The sequence below is a fragment of the Ylistrum balloti genome, unplaced genomic scaffold (assembly GCF_031769215.1).
Source record: "Ylistrum balloti isolate Yb309-2 unplaced genomic scaffold, AGI_CSIRO_Ybal_v1 Utg370010, whole genome shotgun sequence".
NCBI lineage: Eukaryota > Metazoa > Mollusca > Bivalvia > Pectinida > Pectinidae > Ylistrum > Ylistrum balloti.
Window position 1 is genome coordinate 670,309 of NW_026782083.1, and position 17,281 is coordinate 687,589.

Here is a 17,281-nt window from a genome sequence, read left to right on the forward strand (position 1 = left end):
GAGGAATTTACATACAACATCACAGCAAACCAAGTGCACACTACTCATAATCTTTCTGAAATATTTAGGCAGCACAAAGTCTTTTGACTTTTATTTTGAAATTTAGAATTTTAATTCACATAATTGAAATACCTACCAAAAATATGCATGACTGATTTAAGTAACGTGACCACTCCCAGTCAAAGACACAAACAACCAATCTAAAGAGTTTTAACATTTCAAAACATGCGAAGTCAAGAGACAGCAGCATGGAAAAGAAATATGATGTTACAAAAGAAATTAACTGAAAGGCAATAATGGCTAATTAACACTGTTAGCAAATTGTGGATGGAAAACAGAATCAAGGTTCACAGATCATGCATCAATATTTCATTTTAAACATTGCAGTTACCTTGTCTGTTTCATGTAATCGGCCCTGGATATAGGAAAGCACAGAATAGGTTGTAAGATAACGAGTCATTAACATCGTACTAAATAGATACAACTTCAAGAAATTAGCAACACATTACCAAAGTTTTGTTTTTATTTTTTTATCCAATTTTACTTATGATTTGCACTAGAAGGGGTCAAACACATCCGAAGTCTCAACGATCAAAGGCAATGATAATATATATATATACAATATATATACATCTAGATGACAGAGTTGTCCTCCCTTAGGTATGACAATTATAATGAAGGAATCAAACCACCTCAGACTCTCAGTTAAAGGAATGTGTGTAATCACCACACAAACCATCTACTTGTTTCAATAAATTACGGATGACAGTGTTGTATGCTCCTGCAATGAAAGCATGACATGAGCAAAACACAAAGACGTGTTATTCGTTGATGTAAAATGAATTCCTATTTAAATCAGGCACTTCAATTTATTCACAATTAGAGTAAAAATGAAGCTTGAAACAATAGAGCTTGGAATTAATTTAAAATTGAAAACACATTTCAGATGCTAATGATATTCAGGAATTCAAATGAAACCAAACCTATTCCATTAATGTGTGTCAATCACTCCATGTGTGTTATTTGATTTTTTTAGCTAAACATAATCAAGATAAGGTTTCATGTCGGTGTTAATCATTCATTCAATATCATGGCTCAAGGACATATATAATGTTTCTCGACAAGTCTGGGTCAGGATGTTTTTATCATAACTTTAACATCAAAGAAAATTGATTGACAGACAAATACATGTTTTAATTACAGCCTCATAATTCAGACAGATCGGTTGGTAATAAAAGCAGGTCCTCAATATATAAACAAATTCACATTTTAAGATCTCTCTGTACATCTTTATTCTGATATATATAAGTAAATTTCCAGTAACAACAGTACACAGTGTTTAAATCAGGTCCTTTCCTTATTTACCATACAAATAAATCTTGCCAATTCACCTATACTGTACTTCAGTGGTATTACCAACATATGCTATTTCATTGTTCTGTAATAAGCCCACCCTAAGTCTGCGAATTGGATGTAATTTGTTAGTCTCTCATCCTGTTGTAGGATAAATACATGAATTTATAGAAAACTTACCAATCCACAGCTGACTCTCAATATATAGTAAATGAATGGTTAAAACAGACATCATGGATACCTACATGAATGTATTTTACCTATTTGTCATGAATTGCCAAGATGTGCTCCAGAAACATGTGGAAAAGGACATAAAGAATAAATTAAAATGAACTTAGTTGAAAGAGAGACTCCGGGCATTGTTTAAAAAAAAAAAACCCTACCTACATACATATTGGATAATTGTTTCCATGCCAACAGCAGAATTAGGTCAAACTGTACCATTGATCTTTGGAGTATGTGAAAGGCATTAGCGACATTTTAAGGATCAATGGACAGGCCAAACAAAAAACAACAGCAACAAAAAAACATATTTCAAAAAATGCACCAGAGATGTTTATTTTCTTAATTTAAAGACATTTTGTTGTATTGACACACTGATATCTTTCAAAAGTGAATCTGCACATAACTGGAAATCGATACTGGCAACGGTATCACCAACAGGGGAGATAATTACTGTGCAACACTAGGGAATGGTAACGGTGTGAAGCTCAATTGAAAAGTAGAACTGCGGGACTGTAATTAGCTGAAATTCTTTTATAGACTTGGTAACTGGCCCTGTTTACTGAACGAATCAGTTTACCACAAACAACAAGACCTCTTTCCACTGGAATCCATGGAGCTACAAAAATCAATTTTTTAGGAGATCTTTTTGTAGTGGTGTATGATGTACCTAGGGAAATGACTTGGCCACAACAGACTTTCAAAGTTGGTAGGTTATATTGGGAAAATGAGTGAATGGAATGATAAATCAAACAAATTAGTCAGAATCTTTAATAAACTCTGCCCCGTTTGAAAAGAAAAGTACAGCTTCAAAAATGTAAACAATTGGCTTAATTGTATGTACCATAGAGTACAAAGTATACATGTCTGGTATGGGGAATGCAATAGCTTTACTCAATTATCGCCCAGATTCAATCTTGTCTTGACAGTTACAATTGCACCATTCATCACTGTGTGATGTCTATCTGTGTCTATCCCAGTAAATCTACCGACACCAGTAATCTCCTGGCTTAACACTGTCAACACTGCTTCCTCTCACAGTCGGCCATGTCCAAAAATAAGCCAAAGGCTGTAGTAGTGAACACTTTTGTTCACTCTTACGTCCCGAAATGTCAAATGTAAGGTGATACAACTATATGAATCCCATCATGTAATTTTAGTTCAATTAGAACATCTAAATTTTTCAACTATTGTTAAGTGTTTTTAAATCTGCCATGATTAAATTTCAAACTTAAAATAAAATGGAACATCTGTATGTTCAAAATGATGTCATATTTTATCCTCACAATCATATATCACACATATGTGTGTATATATGTAAATTGTATACATGGAGTAGTGTAACTTGATACAAGAGCCATCAGAGATGGGTTACGCTCTCCGATTGGGACAAAATTTAAGTATGAAAAATAACAAAGGGCAATAAAAGAGTTATGATTCTTGTGCACTGCCATCCTACTTGTTGAGACCTATCTACCTAGGAAGTTTCTTGTTCATACCTTTTATAGTTTTAGTGTAATGCTCCAGACAAAAGTATGAAAAATAAGAAAGGGCAATAACTCCTTAATTATGCAAAAGGGAATTGTGGTTCTGGTGCATATCACTCCTCCTTGTTGTGATCACTATCTACCTCATATAGTTTTTGTGTTATGCTCCGGACAACATTATGATGGACAGACAAATCCCTTCGGGGATTTTCATCTTAAAAGTTCAAAATTCAACCAATTCATTTAATTTAGGTGATAATTATAAACTTGGTTAATTGTTAGGTATCACACCACCAAATATCTGGAAATCTCTGCTGTTATTCTGGCACCATATTCTAAAGAATATGGTGCCAGAATAACATTGTATCATTAAATCTTGCACTAGATTCAGCTGTAGCTGACAGTAGATGCTGTATAATTCTCTATTCTCCCCCAAGTCTATTTCGTATTATGAAACCCCAGACAGCAGCTCATCAATTCCATTGCAGTTACAATTATGCAATACTCTTCTTAGTTCCTAACTTTTTCTCCTAGACCACATGGGATTTGCCTTGTTTTAACTCTATGATAAAAGCAGTGTGATGCCTATGTACTTGTATCTCTGTTAGTGATTTATTTTAAAGGACACCAACAAGGATCAGTCCACATAACAATGACAAAACACCCTTTAGCTATTGTTACACAGTAGAACTCCCACAACCAATAAAACTATCTTGATTTGATTTCCTTGGAGGTCTCTTATCTAGAATACATTTGGATGTATATATATTTGTACTGAGAATCATGTGTGTTGCGGAAACATATATTAAACAGCAACTGTACAGAGATGTTCTATCATAACTTAAGGGTATATATTGACATGCTTGTTTCAGAGGTACAGAGAAAGGTTTCTGTCATACCTGTGCAGTAGACGTCGAGTCCAACCCCCTGGAATGTAACTGATCAATGTCATCTCTTGTTGCTTCAATGAATTCTCTGGAAAACACAAAATTTCATCAATTATGGTTAAGTTTTTTCTTAAAGAAATCTTACTATCAATCAAAAAGTACTTTTTGTTTGTTTATTTTCATTGACTTTTTTCAGAACTTGACCCGTAATACTTAAACATGACAGAATAGGAAAGATATTTTTTCATCTAAATAATGTTATACGAGTTTAAAATTTCATTTAACAATTAAAAACATTCCTCCTTACGTATATAATGTAAAGCAAAGTTAGTTAGCAGTACATGTGCCATTGGGAATCCCTTCAGACTCAGTCGCAAAGATACCATAAATTAATGTGTCACTTATCATGACTGCTATTTTGCGATCAAAGTGCACAGTTTTTGGTGAATTAAGGTCAAGTAATAAACTTTGAATTCTCAATTGATAAATTTTACAGATTAACATTTCAATTGCAAAAGTTTAAAAATGACACCATTGTCGTGAAGAATATAACAAATTATGTTATACGTAAATGAATTACTATAGAAAGAAGATACAGTATTCATATCACAAATAAGATGTAACTACCACATATAAAAGTCATAACACTAACAACATATGGCATACTTATTCTACAATAAGCCTAATACATCACTTTCTTTGCAATCTCAAAGGGTGGGCTTATTACAGGACAATGAAATAGCTTTATTTTATGATTTGATTGAACTGAGATATTATATAAAATGGGCTTATCAGGCATGTCTCCACATTAGGGGTGGGCTTATTACAGGACAATGAAATAGCTTTATTTTATGATTTGATTGAACTGAGATATTATATAAAATGGGCTTATCAGGCATGTCTCCACATTAGGGGTGGGCTTATTACAGGTCAATGAAAGAGCTTTGTTTCATGATTTCATCGAACAGTGATGTATTTTGTAGATAAATGAATTGTCTATTACCTACATGGTATCTATAATTGACAGTTGTCTAGTACAGGGGAGTCATAACAGCAGATGCTTAATTTTATTGCTCCAAATTGATGGGTATTTTTTCCTCCAAATTTTTTAAATCTTAACACAAAAAGAATTATCAACAAAACGAAGAAACTTCTATCATGAGACCAACACATATGCTTTATCATTGTGATTTATTAATTTTTTAAAGGCCATTTGACAGTTGGCTTTAATATTAAATATTCTCTGTTATCAGGGATGACTATTAACGTTAATACGTGATGTCTGGACATTACACCATTGTCCTGTTAGACACGTTCTAACCTCGCTGTTTACTCATGACTCACAAGTAAGACATGTTTTATAGGATGTACACTATTTACCGTATATATCATATCAGTCAGAAAACCCAGTACTATTTACCGTATATATCATATCAGTCAGAAAACCCTGTACTATTTGCCATAAATATTATACCAGTCAGAACCCCAAATACTGTTTGCCATAAATATTATATCAGTCAGAAAACCAAGTACTATTTACTGTAAATATCATATCAGTTAGAAAACCCAGTACTATTTACCGTAAATATCATATCAGTTAGAAAACCCAGTACTATTTACCGTAAATATCATATCAGTTAGAAAACCCAGTACTATTTACCGTAAATATCATATCAGTCAGAAAACCAAGTACTATTTACCGTAAATATCATATCAGTCAGAAAACCCAGTACTATTTACTGTAAATATCATATCAGTCAGAAAACCCAGTACTATTTACTGTAAATATCATATCAGTCAGAAAACCAAGTACTATTTACTGTAAATATCATATCAGTCAGAAAACCCAGTACTATTTACTGTAAATATCATATCAGTCAGAAAACCAAGTACTATTTACTGTAAATATCATATCAGTCAGAAAACCCTAGATTATTTACCGTAAATGTTTTAGCAATATGAAAGCTCTGTACCATATATACGCTTCAGATATATTAACCATACACGTTTGATCAATCCAAAAACCCTGTACTACAAATACACTTACTTTTACTGGAAATGTTATGTCCTTTAGAAATACCAAATGTCACTAGGGACACAAAATGGTATCCACAACAGCCAGCTACAATTATTGTCACTAGGGACACAAAATGGTATCCACAACAGGTAGCTACAATTATTGTCACTAGGGACACAAAATGGTATCCACAACAGCCAGCTACAATTATTGTCACTAGGGACACAAAATGGTATTCACAACAGGTAGCTACAATTATTGTCACTAGGAACACAAAATGGTATCCTCAACAGCCAGCTACAATTATTGTCACTAGGGACACAAAATGGTATTCACAACAGGTAGTATATATAGAACACAAAATGGTATCCTCAACAGGTAGCTACAATTATTGTATGTATATATAGAGAATACCATCTTTATATGTGTATTTTATTTTTACAGTTGGCTGTGTGAACTGTTTATCATTGATATTGTCATCCATCAGAAAACCCAATAATTAGACTGGAAGGAGTGTTAAGCATTTACGGTAAACACTGACTTCAATCAGAAAACTTATTAAAAGGTTTCTGATGGAGACATCTACTGGTCAAGGCTAACCAATCTCATTTTGTTTAAAATCTACATATTCTAATGACTTGAAATAAACAGATCAGTCCCCAATTTCACCTTAAAATCATAAATTACACCTGCCATGTTTAATTTAGTTGACCCTCATGTCTGACAAGAAATCAATGGTTGTCAGTTTTAAATTCATTTAATCTTCTTGATGTGATCAGAAAATCAAGCTATAAATAAATTATACACCAATTCCATTAGTTCTAATTCACTTAGATAATATCTATTAATGGTATATGATACAATGGCCAGATATTCTACTGTTAATAGAAAACATGTTCGGACACTAAACAGAATTTAGTGTTTTGAAAGAACTCCTCAACACTCTGATTGAATTTTTGAGCTGTTCACTTTTGTAGCTAATAAAATATATTGAATGATCAAACGATAAGATGAAATGAATATCCTATACAAGTTTTATTTTAAATCAGTTTTAGAAATTCCAGACTCTTTGATCATACCATGTGTATCAGGTTTACAGTAAAATGTCTCTATTGATTAATCATAGCTGGTATATCCTTTAACATATTTTGGTGTTACGGGCCTGTAAGTTTATCATATATCAAAATTAGTTTATCAACATATATCATATGTCAAAATTACAAAAATGATATTTAGTTTTATATAATTTGGTCTCTCAGATATGTCTGATTCTAGTTTCAAACTTGGGAGAGATAATGGAAGAATTTAGCTGAGCAATTAAAAAAAAAAAACAGAGTCTGATAACCAATCTATGCCATATGTTAAGACAAGTATTTTTTCTACCATAAATTACATAAACATTTGATTTCAGAACATTCCAAGCTCTACAACAAAATAAGACTGTGGTTTACAGTTTATGCTTCAATCTCAAGGCAAGTTCTGTATAGTAATTCTTTCGTCTCCTTATATGGATAATATGAAAACCTGACAAGTGAAGCATCTGCCATCCTATAAGTACCTGCATACATAAACTATTGGAGGTGATATACAATGATGTACAGTACCCGTAGGTGTCTAATCCTAACAAGCCAAGGGCCTACTTTTCTTCCCATAGTTATCACTATAAAATAGAAAAGAAATCGGAGATAAAGGATACCGTAGGTAGAGCTCATGTAGACAAACAGGTGTAAACTGCACCTTAAAGACAAGTTTGTGTTGGTGACAAAAGGATGACACCGCAATAATTTACTTGTATGGTAGACATCTTCCTCGGACGGTCTGAAGTGTAAATCACACCGTCTCGTATTTGCAGTTTTCATCCTGGACAGGAAGACAAACGTGGGCCTTATCATTTCGATTTAGGAGTAAAAACTAGCAGTTGTCAATTGACAGAGGAATTGTAATTTGCTGTCTGACATTTTAGTCTCAAATTTGACCTTCTAATGTCCTTGTGGTTGGCTGTTCATAAATACAACCCTATAGTCCCATGATGATACACAGACCTTTTTATAAAAATAATAACAAAGGTTCTATCAATATTTTCCTCATCAATTTGGAAACCTGAAACATCAGAGCCAGTATAAGAACAAAAATATACTTTGAATATTTCATTTATACTGATCAATGATTTCTAGTTGGTGGTTGATAAGCAGAGGTCATCAAGTGACCTTGTAAGTTTCAACCTGACCAAAACAACCAGTGATAGTAATACAATACCATCACATAACCGATATGTAACAATTGCAGTATCTCTCAATATAATGTTACGAGGAAATATTTGATGAAATCAAAAATTCATAGCACTTGGAAAACAGACTGGGTTTCCCTGTAATATTTCTCACCAAAGTAGTCAAATAGCATTTCTTCATTGGCTTCAAACACTTCCTATCTTCTGCTGATCCTATTACACTTTCATGAAACAAAGATTTACATAAATAATCCTGCATGTGCAATATAGAAACTAGACTTGTTTGATGCTTTTTAGTTTGCCTGTTGTTTCCATTGTTCTCATTTGAGAACCTGACATTACGCACATGGATTGGAAAAGGTTCACATGGCAGGTATTGTTGATGAAGCAGAAGATGCTTACTCTTTCCCAACACCTGGTCTTATTCTCCTTGTCTTTTTGTGTACAAATATATCTTTTGTTAATAATCTGTCCTAGTTTTATCAAATTCAATTTTAGATTATGATTCTGTTTATATAAAATAATATGTATGATATTTTCTTGATTCTGTTCATATTTTATAATAAATATGGTATTTTCTTGATGTTGTTTATATAAAGTATAAACATAACATACAAAATTAACCTAGAAACTGATTCTGGTCTAAAATCTCATCTAGATAAATGTTTTGAGCTGTACTTTAACAATTACAACACTTTTTTGTTACTAATATAGAGGTAGTACATTGCTATTTACAGTGGAGGCTGCAGGTTTTACAGTGTGGACATTACATGTAAGAATGAGAATTTCTTTGAGGTGTACAGCTCAGCCAAACAGTTGGTTAATAATTAATTGTCCATTCTGTAGAAAGAAGAGGTGTTTTATCTGTACAGGACAGGATGGTATAAACTGATCACGCAATGGAAAACACACACAACTCTATGTTGTAGGAGTAAACTAAATGTTTCTGTCTGCTAGCAGTAAACTAATTCATTGACTTTAGCAAGTCTACCTGCCCTTGACAGTGCATCCTGTACAGTACAGTAGTCTGAATGTCAATGTATAATTCTATATCTATTATAGTTAAAATTGCCATGCTGTCAAATAGGTGATGTAAAACTTCACGTGTATACATTTACATAGTGTTTATAAATACATTTCATCTAAAATTTGTTTTATACAACTCCTAAAACAATGTAATGTGTAATTGATGCTGAATTTCAAAACTGATTTCAGAAATTCTTATCAAATTTTTAAGAAACACAAGTAACCAATTCCAAAACAACACATGTGGTTCACAGTGTAGCAATTCCTTATCTTCATTTAGTCTTGTAAGAACCTCTCTTCTACTAGTCAGAACCTCTCCTCTACTCAACAGAACCTCTCCTCTACTCATCAGAACCTCTCCTCAGAACTTCTCCTCTACTCATCAGAACCTCTCCTCTACTCGTCAGAACCTCTCCTCTACTCGTCAGAACCTCTCCTCTACTCGTCAGAACCTCTCCTCTACTCAACAGAACCTCTTCTCTACTCATCAGAACCTCTCCTCTACTCAACAGAACCTTTCCTCAGAACCTCTCCTCTACTCATCAGAACCTCTCCTCTACTCATCAGAACCTCTCCTCTACTCATCAGAACCTCTCCTCTACTCAACAGAACCTCTCCTCTACTCATCAGAACCTCTCCTCTACTCATCAGAACCTCTCCTCTACTCCTCAGAACCTCTCCTCTACTCAACAGAACCTTTCCTCAGAACCTCTCCTCTACTCATCAGAACCTCTCCTCTACTCATCAGAACCTCTCCAACCTCTCCTCTACTCGTCAGAACCTCTCCTCTACTCGTCAGAACCTCTCCTCTACTCATCAGAACCTCTCCTCTACTCGTCAGAACCTCTCCTCTACTCATCAGAACCTCTCCAACCTCTCCTCTACTCAACAGAACCTCTCCTCTACTCATCAGAACCTCTCCTCTACTCAACAGAACCTTTCCTCAGAACCTCTCCTCTACTCATCAGAACCTCTCCTCTACTCATCAGAACCTCTCCTCTACTCGTCACAACCTCTCCTCTACTCATCAGAACCTCTCCTCTACTCAACAGAACCTTTCCTCAGAACCTCTCCTCTACTCATCAGAACCTCTCCTCTACTCAACAGAACCTTTCCTCAGAACCTCTCCTCTACTCATCAGAACCTCTCCTCTACTCAACAGAACCTTTCCTCAGAACCTCTCCTCTACTCATCAGAACCTCTCCTCTACTCATCAGAACCTCTCCTCTATGCTTGTAACATAATCTCACTGATCTATGATTATTCCTTGTTTTACAGAAAAGAATATTTATAATTATAAATAAAATTCCAGTAACTCTTCTCAAAATCCTTCATGATCAATATCAAAGGTAAAGGACTCAATCAACAGTACACTGTTTCACTTGGTTAAGTTAAGTCTATATAAGACTTACCAGTATTTATCTAACAGTCCAATAGGACATTTGTTGTCATGGTCAATAGGTGACCTACTTTATGGTCACTTTTGACCACTAATCACAATGACCTCAGGCCTGAGTCAGTATGAAATTTTGTTTACAGGGGTTTCTGATTCATAAGTAGACAAGGATGAGTTGACTATATATGATATCTACATGGGTTGTTTATCAGTCAAATACGTGACAAAATATTATGGGACATTTACTTCTAGATAAATCTTGTTATAAGTATCTGTAATTCAATAGTTTTACTATTTTACTTGATTCTTTACGTTTTAGAAATACTTGAGGTTTTTGAAGTGGCAGTCACCAAGCAAACAGATGCCATTAATTAATTAAATTATCAGATATATGGAAATTCTAAAATTGATTGAATTATGGGGCTGGTGTTCCTCCCCATCTAAGGTTTGACTTTTCTTTTTGGATTTTCCTCATCTGCCTCCTATGTTTAGCATCACTGATGAGTCTTAAAAGGACGAAACAGTTGTATGATGCCGTTTAAATCATTGTTAGGCTCTACTGTCTGTAAATCTTAAAATTTGTATGAATAGGTTCTAATCACTTGTGTATCTTGTACAATCATAGCATTTAATTAATGTATTTGTGAGATTTTTATCAGATGCCCCTTAAAACTGCATTTTTAATGAGATTGCAAATAATTATTAGTGTAAACTAAGTATTGATATATGTGAAATAAATTGTATTTAAGAAAAATGTTATGATACTTCAGGGTGGGGTTGTGATCATCCCCAAATCAATGGTATTTTTGATGATTTACTGGTGGAAACAAAGTTAAAGAAAAAATTTCACTTAGACCTGAAAAACATTTTTTTGTTTTATCTTACAATCCATATCCGGTTAAACTCTTATTTATTTATTTTTTTATTTGCTTTGTTTTTTTTTCTCCCTCTCTACCATGACCATTATTATCTAAAAGATTTTTTTTTGCTTACTGAATGCCTGATTCCAGAAATCAATATGTCCATGTTTTTGGACTGAATCTGTCTTTAACCATCAAAGTTCTACAAATGTCAGAAAGCTAGTAGAAAGCCATAGCAACAGGCCAGTCAGCAATAACTGCTATCATGTTCCAGCAGATATTCTTCAATTATAATACACATCAAGTGTCTGTAGCCCAGGGAGGGTGATAAAAGTAACAGAAGCCAACCTGCCACTCCAAACATGGATATACTTATTGAAATTAATGATTGGGTGAAGCTATTTATATCTTTCCTTTTATATATCAAATTATGTCTGTAGATATTAAAATAATAGATCAGACATTTTCAATTCTAACTCCACTTTAATGCTACAAAAAATGCTATCAAAATATCCTGCCAAAACTTTTCTGTTTAACATCTGATGATTACGACCAATAAGTACCTAATATTCACATCAGAAAAAGACATCGGTTTACATATGAGGGTGAATTCTTGGACAGACTCCTTCCTTCCCAACAGAAGATTACGTGGATAATGTTTGAATTCCTGAGTAATGAAAACTGAGAAATTAACATTATTGGTAGACATGTGAAATTGACTGTGTATTGAGATATTTACCTTACTCCTCTCCTTACGCTGTCAAACATCAGGAATGCCCGATTTGGACGTGGGACCTTTGGAACTTTTGGGGACTTTCTTGAGCTGCCCCCTAGGCTTGTCCTTGAAGCTTGTGGGGACTTGGCCCATCCCCGCCCTCGTAATGTCTCACCAAGGACTGGGGTGGAGCCAGAAGGAGAGCCCAAGGCCGGGGCTGAGCGTGTCGACATTCCACCAAAGGATTGGCTCCGATATACACTGGCTCCCTTACTAGAGGGAGGTAACTCTACGGTTGGACCCCTTGGGATCTGGAAATTATTGTTAATGTTCTCCAAGAGGACATGATTTTCTGTTTGATAAGGGTCCTTCCTGGTCATGGAGAAGGGATCTACAACAGACAGTAAAATTAATGATTAAATGTAACCAGTGAAAAAGTGTAGATAAAGAACAAATAAACGTAAAATGGAAACTTAATACTCTGAACCCCTGTGTTACACACCTGATACAGGTAGATACCCCTTAACCCCTGTGTTACACACCTGATACAGGTAGATACTCCTTAACCCCTGTGTTACACACCTGATACAGGTAGATACCCCTTAACCCCTGTGTTACACACAGATACAGGTAGATACTCCTCAACCTCTGTGTTACACACAGATACAGGTAGATACTCCTCAACCTCTGTGTTACACACAGATACAGGTAGATACTCCTCAACCTCTGTGTTACACACCTGATACAGGTAGATACCCCTCAACCTCTGTGTTACACACAGATACAGGTAGATACTCCTCAACCCCTGTGTTACACACAGATACAGGTAGATACTCCTCAACCCCTGTGTTACACACCTGATACAGGTAGATACCCCTTAACCCCTGTGTTACACACAGATACAGGTAGATACTCCTCAACCTCTGTGTTACACACAGATACAGGTAGATACTCCTCAACCTCTGTGTTACACACCTGATACAGGTAGATACTCCTCAACCTCTGTGTTACACACAGATACAGGTAGATACCCCTTAACCTCTGTGTTACACACCTGATACAGGTAGATACTCCTCAACCTCTGTGTTACACACCTGATACAGGTAGATACTCCTCAACCTCTGTGTTACACACCTGATACAGGTAGATACCCCTTAACATCTGTGTTACACACCTGATACAGGTAGATACTCCTCAACCTCTGTGTTACACACCTGATACAGGTAGATACCCCTTAACCCCTGTGTTACACACCTGATACAGGTAGATACTCCTCAACCTCTGTGTTACACACCTGATACAGGTAGATACTCCTCAACCTCTGTGTTACACACCTGATACAGGTAGATACCCCTAAGTCTGTGTGTAATACACACCTGATTCAGACAGATATTGGCTAACTTCTGTAGTTCAGTGAATTCAAATTTCAATTCTGTTCTGACCAATATGGGCAATGCAGCATGTACTTGTGTAAACATCAATAATATCTTTCAAGTCTGTGGTAACCATGGAAACAAGACATGCCACAAGCCATTTTTTGGCATATGTAATACGCAATGCCACTGATTAATCCATAATTTTACCGTGTTTCTGGAAACATGACAAATCTTACTATATTTATCCATAATTTCACCATGTTTCTGGAAACATGACAAATCTTACTATCCAGGATACTATGAACTTCCTTACTTTGTTCTCTGTAAATATTTTAACAAATTCCACACAAGGAAAGGACTTTTGTAGTGGAAAGAGACTATGCAGATTCCTAGAAAACACGGATTCTTCTAAGGTTATCAAAGCCAAATTCACATTCACCACCACTTAGCAGCTTCCAACAGGCAAAGTGAATTAGAAAACTGTCATTGTCAGATGTAGAGTTTTTACAACCTAGAGATATAGTTATAATCTAATTTGCTGGCAGTAAAGCTGTCTACCTGTCATGTTTATCAGACTTCTGTTTTGTTAGCATTACTGTAATGCTAGACCAGACATAAAAACATACCTGATGGATGCTTGACCTTGTCAATTGACCTTAGCTAGGGTCACTTAGTCTTCAGGACAGTTCAGAATAGAATCTGGTTATACAAAATGTAGATATATCTGTTTCTATGGCAACTCTAAAACCTTTGGGGTCAGTGACCTTAGGGAAATCTATCCAACTGGAAATTTCAGGGGGTGGGGAGTGAGAGATAGGGAGAAGGCAGGTTGTGTGTGGGTTACACTGGTGCTATATAACTTAAACAAAAGTATTCTAAAATATTGTACAATAATAATTCACACAGCATTGCTTTTCTTTATTATACGATAGGCAGATCTTTACATACCAAAGAAGATTGCAAATAACTTGCTTTTGGATCATATTAAGAGTTGAAAGAGTTTTAGAGGTAGGGAGTGGGGATGTTTGGATGGGTGTGACTCAGAGGAAGTCTCTCTCACTTTGTTGCCAATCTTATTTCTCAGCATGAAGATTTTCACCTTATTTTCAGGTATGCACAGCCCAGATTTCAGCTCCAATGACAAAGTGTAATCATTCTTTATTTGATTAATCATGAAAACAGATGCTGTGAATCCACCTTGGTATTTCTAGTAAACCTGAACAAATACATTATTTTGTCTAGCCTAACGGAAACTCTAAAGACACTTAATGACACTGTAAACACTGACTAGGTACCTGGTACATCTCCATTAGCATAAACATGATATAAACATTGTATGTACCAGTATATATCATGGAAATTAACAACATAAACACAAATTATCAATAATACAAATAGACAGCATCCCATTAGATCATTTTTGGGATCCGTTACCCAGAATATCAAACCAGTGCATGTATATTTTCTCCTTGTAAATACCACTTTTACAGTCTCAAGTAAATGCAACATCCCTCTTGATTCAATGTGCCAGAGAAAAAATCTCCATACCATCAAAACAATTTTATTTACCGAATGTCTACACAATCTGAAAGCCATTGTTATATTCAACCTTGATACCCTCAGGGTGTAGAAGTACAGTAAAATAATTATAGTGACAATATCTGAAGAATCACATACATCACCAGATCTGGGTCAGGAATATCATCGGGAAGATCTCTTGGTTTTTAGAGGGCGGACAGAATTTACCTTTAAAATCAAAAAGGGTGGTGAATTCTTCAAATTTTTCTGAGATTTTCAGTAAATGGAGTCAAACCCCTTTAAACTTCACTATCAAATTATCAGAGAAACAGGATCCTAGTATTTAGTATCAATCTATCTGGTTTATAGAGATAATTTACAACTTATAAGGATTTAGGTGAGAGAGATGATACCAAGGCCAAGGTCCCTAACACCTGACCCTGTGTAAAGAGACCAAGCATGATAAATGGCGAGGACACCATCAACATCTTCTAACACTAAAGATTGTACACTGTACAGGCCGGTGGCTATTAAAACATATATCTTAATGATTCATATGACTAACACCGTGAGAATATATCCTTGTCATATTAGGTAAAACGCTAGGTATTCAATGCATCACCTGTTTAACATAAAATCTAGGTTATGAGTGGACATATTATTACAATATCATATTGAGGACAAATCTTATAGATATAAAGACATTAGTGATATCAAATATGCTGAATAATTTGACTTCACATCGGGTCACAGAAAACTTCAAGACTGAATTGTTTGCCTTTGTTTCTGATAATAATAGATTTTTGTTTCATGAGAGAGACATAACTTGAGGCATTGCTAACAATTTTTGATCAATTTCTTAAATCTGATTACAGAAACTACCATTACATGTACTGGTATATAATGAAATTTACATTACATGGAGGTAATTGTGGTGTATAACTGTGGTGTATGAGTTTAACACTAAGAGACTATCAAACTGACCCTAGGGTTATACTGTGTGGACTAGAACTAGTATATATACTAACATGACAATCTCACATTATCAGACAACAGTAGATATAATCATGAGACAATGTCTTAATGAATAAATCTGAAGTAAACACAAACATAAAAATTATCAACAGACTTGTGTTATCTAGTGAAAGTACAATATGACTTGTAATAGTTGATTACCTGTAACAGTACATGTAATATATACAACTTACCACAGGTGAGAATAGACAACATGGAAGACAGGATGAAATGGTTCAACAGTATAATCCTTCACAGAAATCACAGGAAATATCTACACCACATTTAAATACCTCAAATTCATCTGTACATAACTGACATGCGTGGTATTGTATCGAGTGTTTACAAAATCCCTACCTTGTGAAATTGATCATCAGCAGATAACGGTTAGTCATCTCTATGAACAAATACTCAATACACGATAAAATGTGTCGACCATTCCCTTCCGTGGTGTTGTCTAGCCCCACCCAATGATTAACAGTTGTGTAATAAAACTGATTGATAAAGGAAGCTTATATACCAATCGCATGGTGAAAACCGGCAAGTACAGAGAAAATACCATCAGACTACAACAGCGTACATCACACACATGTTGTGTGCACATTCATATGTGTAGTAAATACCAGCGGAGTAGCTATACATCACACAACACCTACCACTGAATGGTCCTCCATGTGTTTGTGTTGGTTTCAGCAGGTGCTTGTTCTCTGATCACAGGTACTACATCACGTAAATACAACAACACATAGACCTACATTAAAACACGCTGGATCACTACAGTCACCAAATTTAAAATCCAATCCCAGAGCTCCACATCATGAACAGTCCTCACCGGAGATTAACCTTCAGCGTTAGATTTATATGTAAATCTGCTTGTTTTGGTAATACATTGTTTACATGCTGGCCACCCTGGATCATCACTGTAGACAGAAACACTGGTGATCTCACCTCTAATATTGATCCTGTTACTACTGCTCTGTCCTGCTCTTACAGTCACACGCTTTACGTTCACGTCCTGCCTTTTTATGTATGCATACATGAACTTAGTATAATATATGAGTATATGATAATCAAATTTATTCAACAATTTAAATTTCCTTGAAGATATTTCCACATATGACACGTAATTATTTCCTGATGCAGATTTGCTTTTATCAATGTCATATTTCAGATACATCAAAAG

The 17,281-nt window shown here is 35.1% G+C and overlaps 1 protein-coding gene across 3 annotated transcripts in view; it reads right to left on the reverse strand.

Moving 5' to 3' along the window:
- The window catches only part of LOC132548392 (rho family-interacting cell polarization regulator 2-like), a 95,720-nt gene that overhangs the window by 17,365 nt on the left and 61,074 nt on the right, over positions 1-17,281 (reverse strand). For 2 of the 3 annotated variants that reach the window (XM_060212254.1, XM_060212255.1), the window contains 3 exons: positions 12,215-12,581; positions 3,962-4,037; positions 392-415 (listed from right to left, as the gene is read on the reverse strand). In XM_060212254.1, the coding sequence (XP_060068237.1) occupies positions 392-415; positions 3,962-4,037; positions 12,215-12,581 (467 nt within the window). Of the gene's footprint in view, positions 1-391; positions 416-3,961; positions 4,038-12,214; positions 12,582-16,455; positions 16,537-17,281 lie in introns of those variants that run through there. The other variant, XM_060212257.1, reaches the window with a different exon arrangement.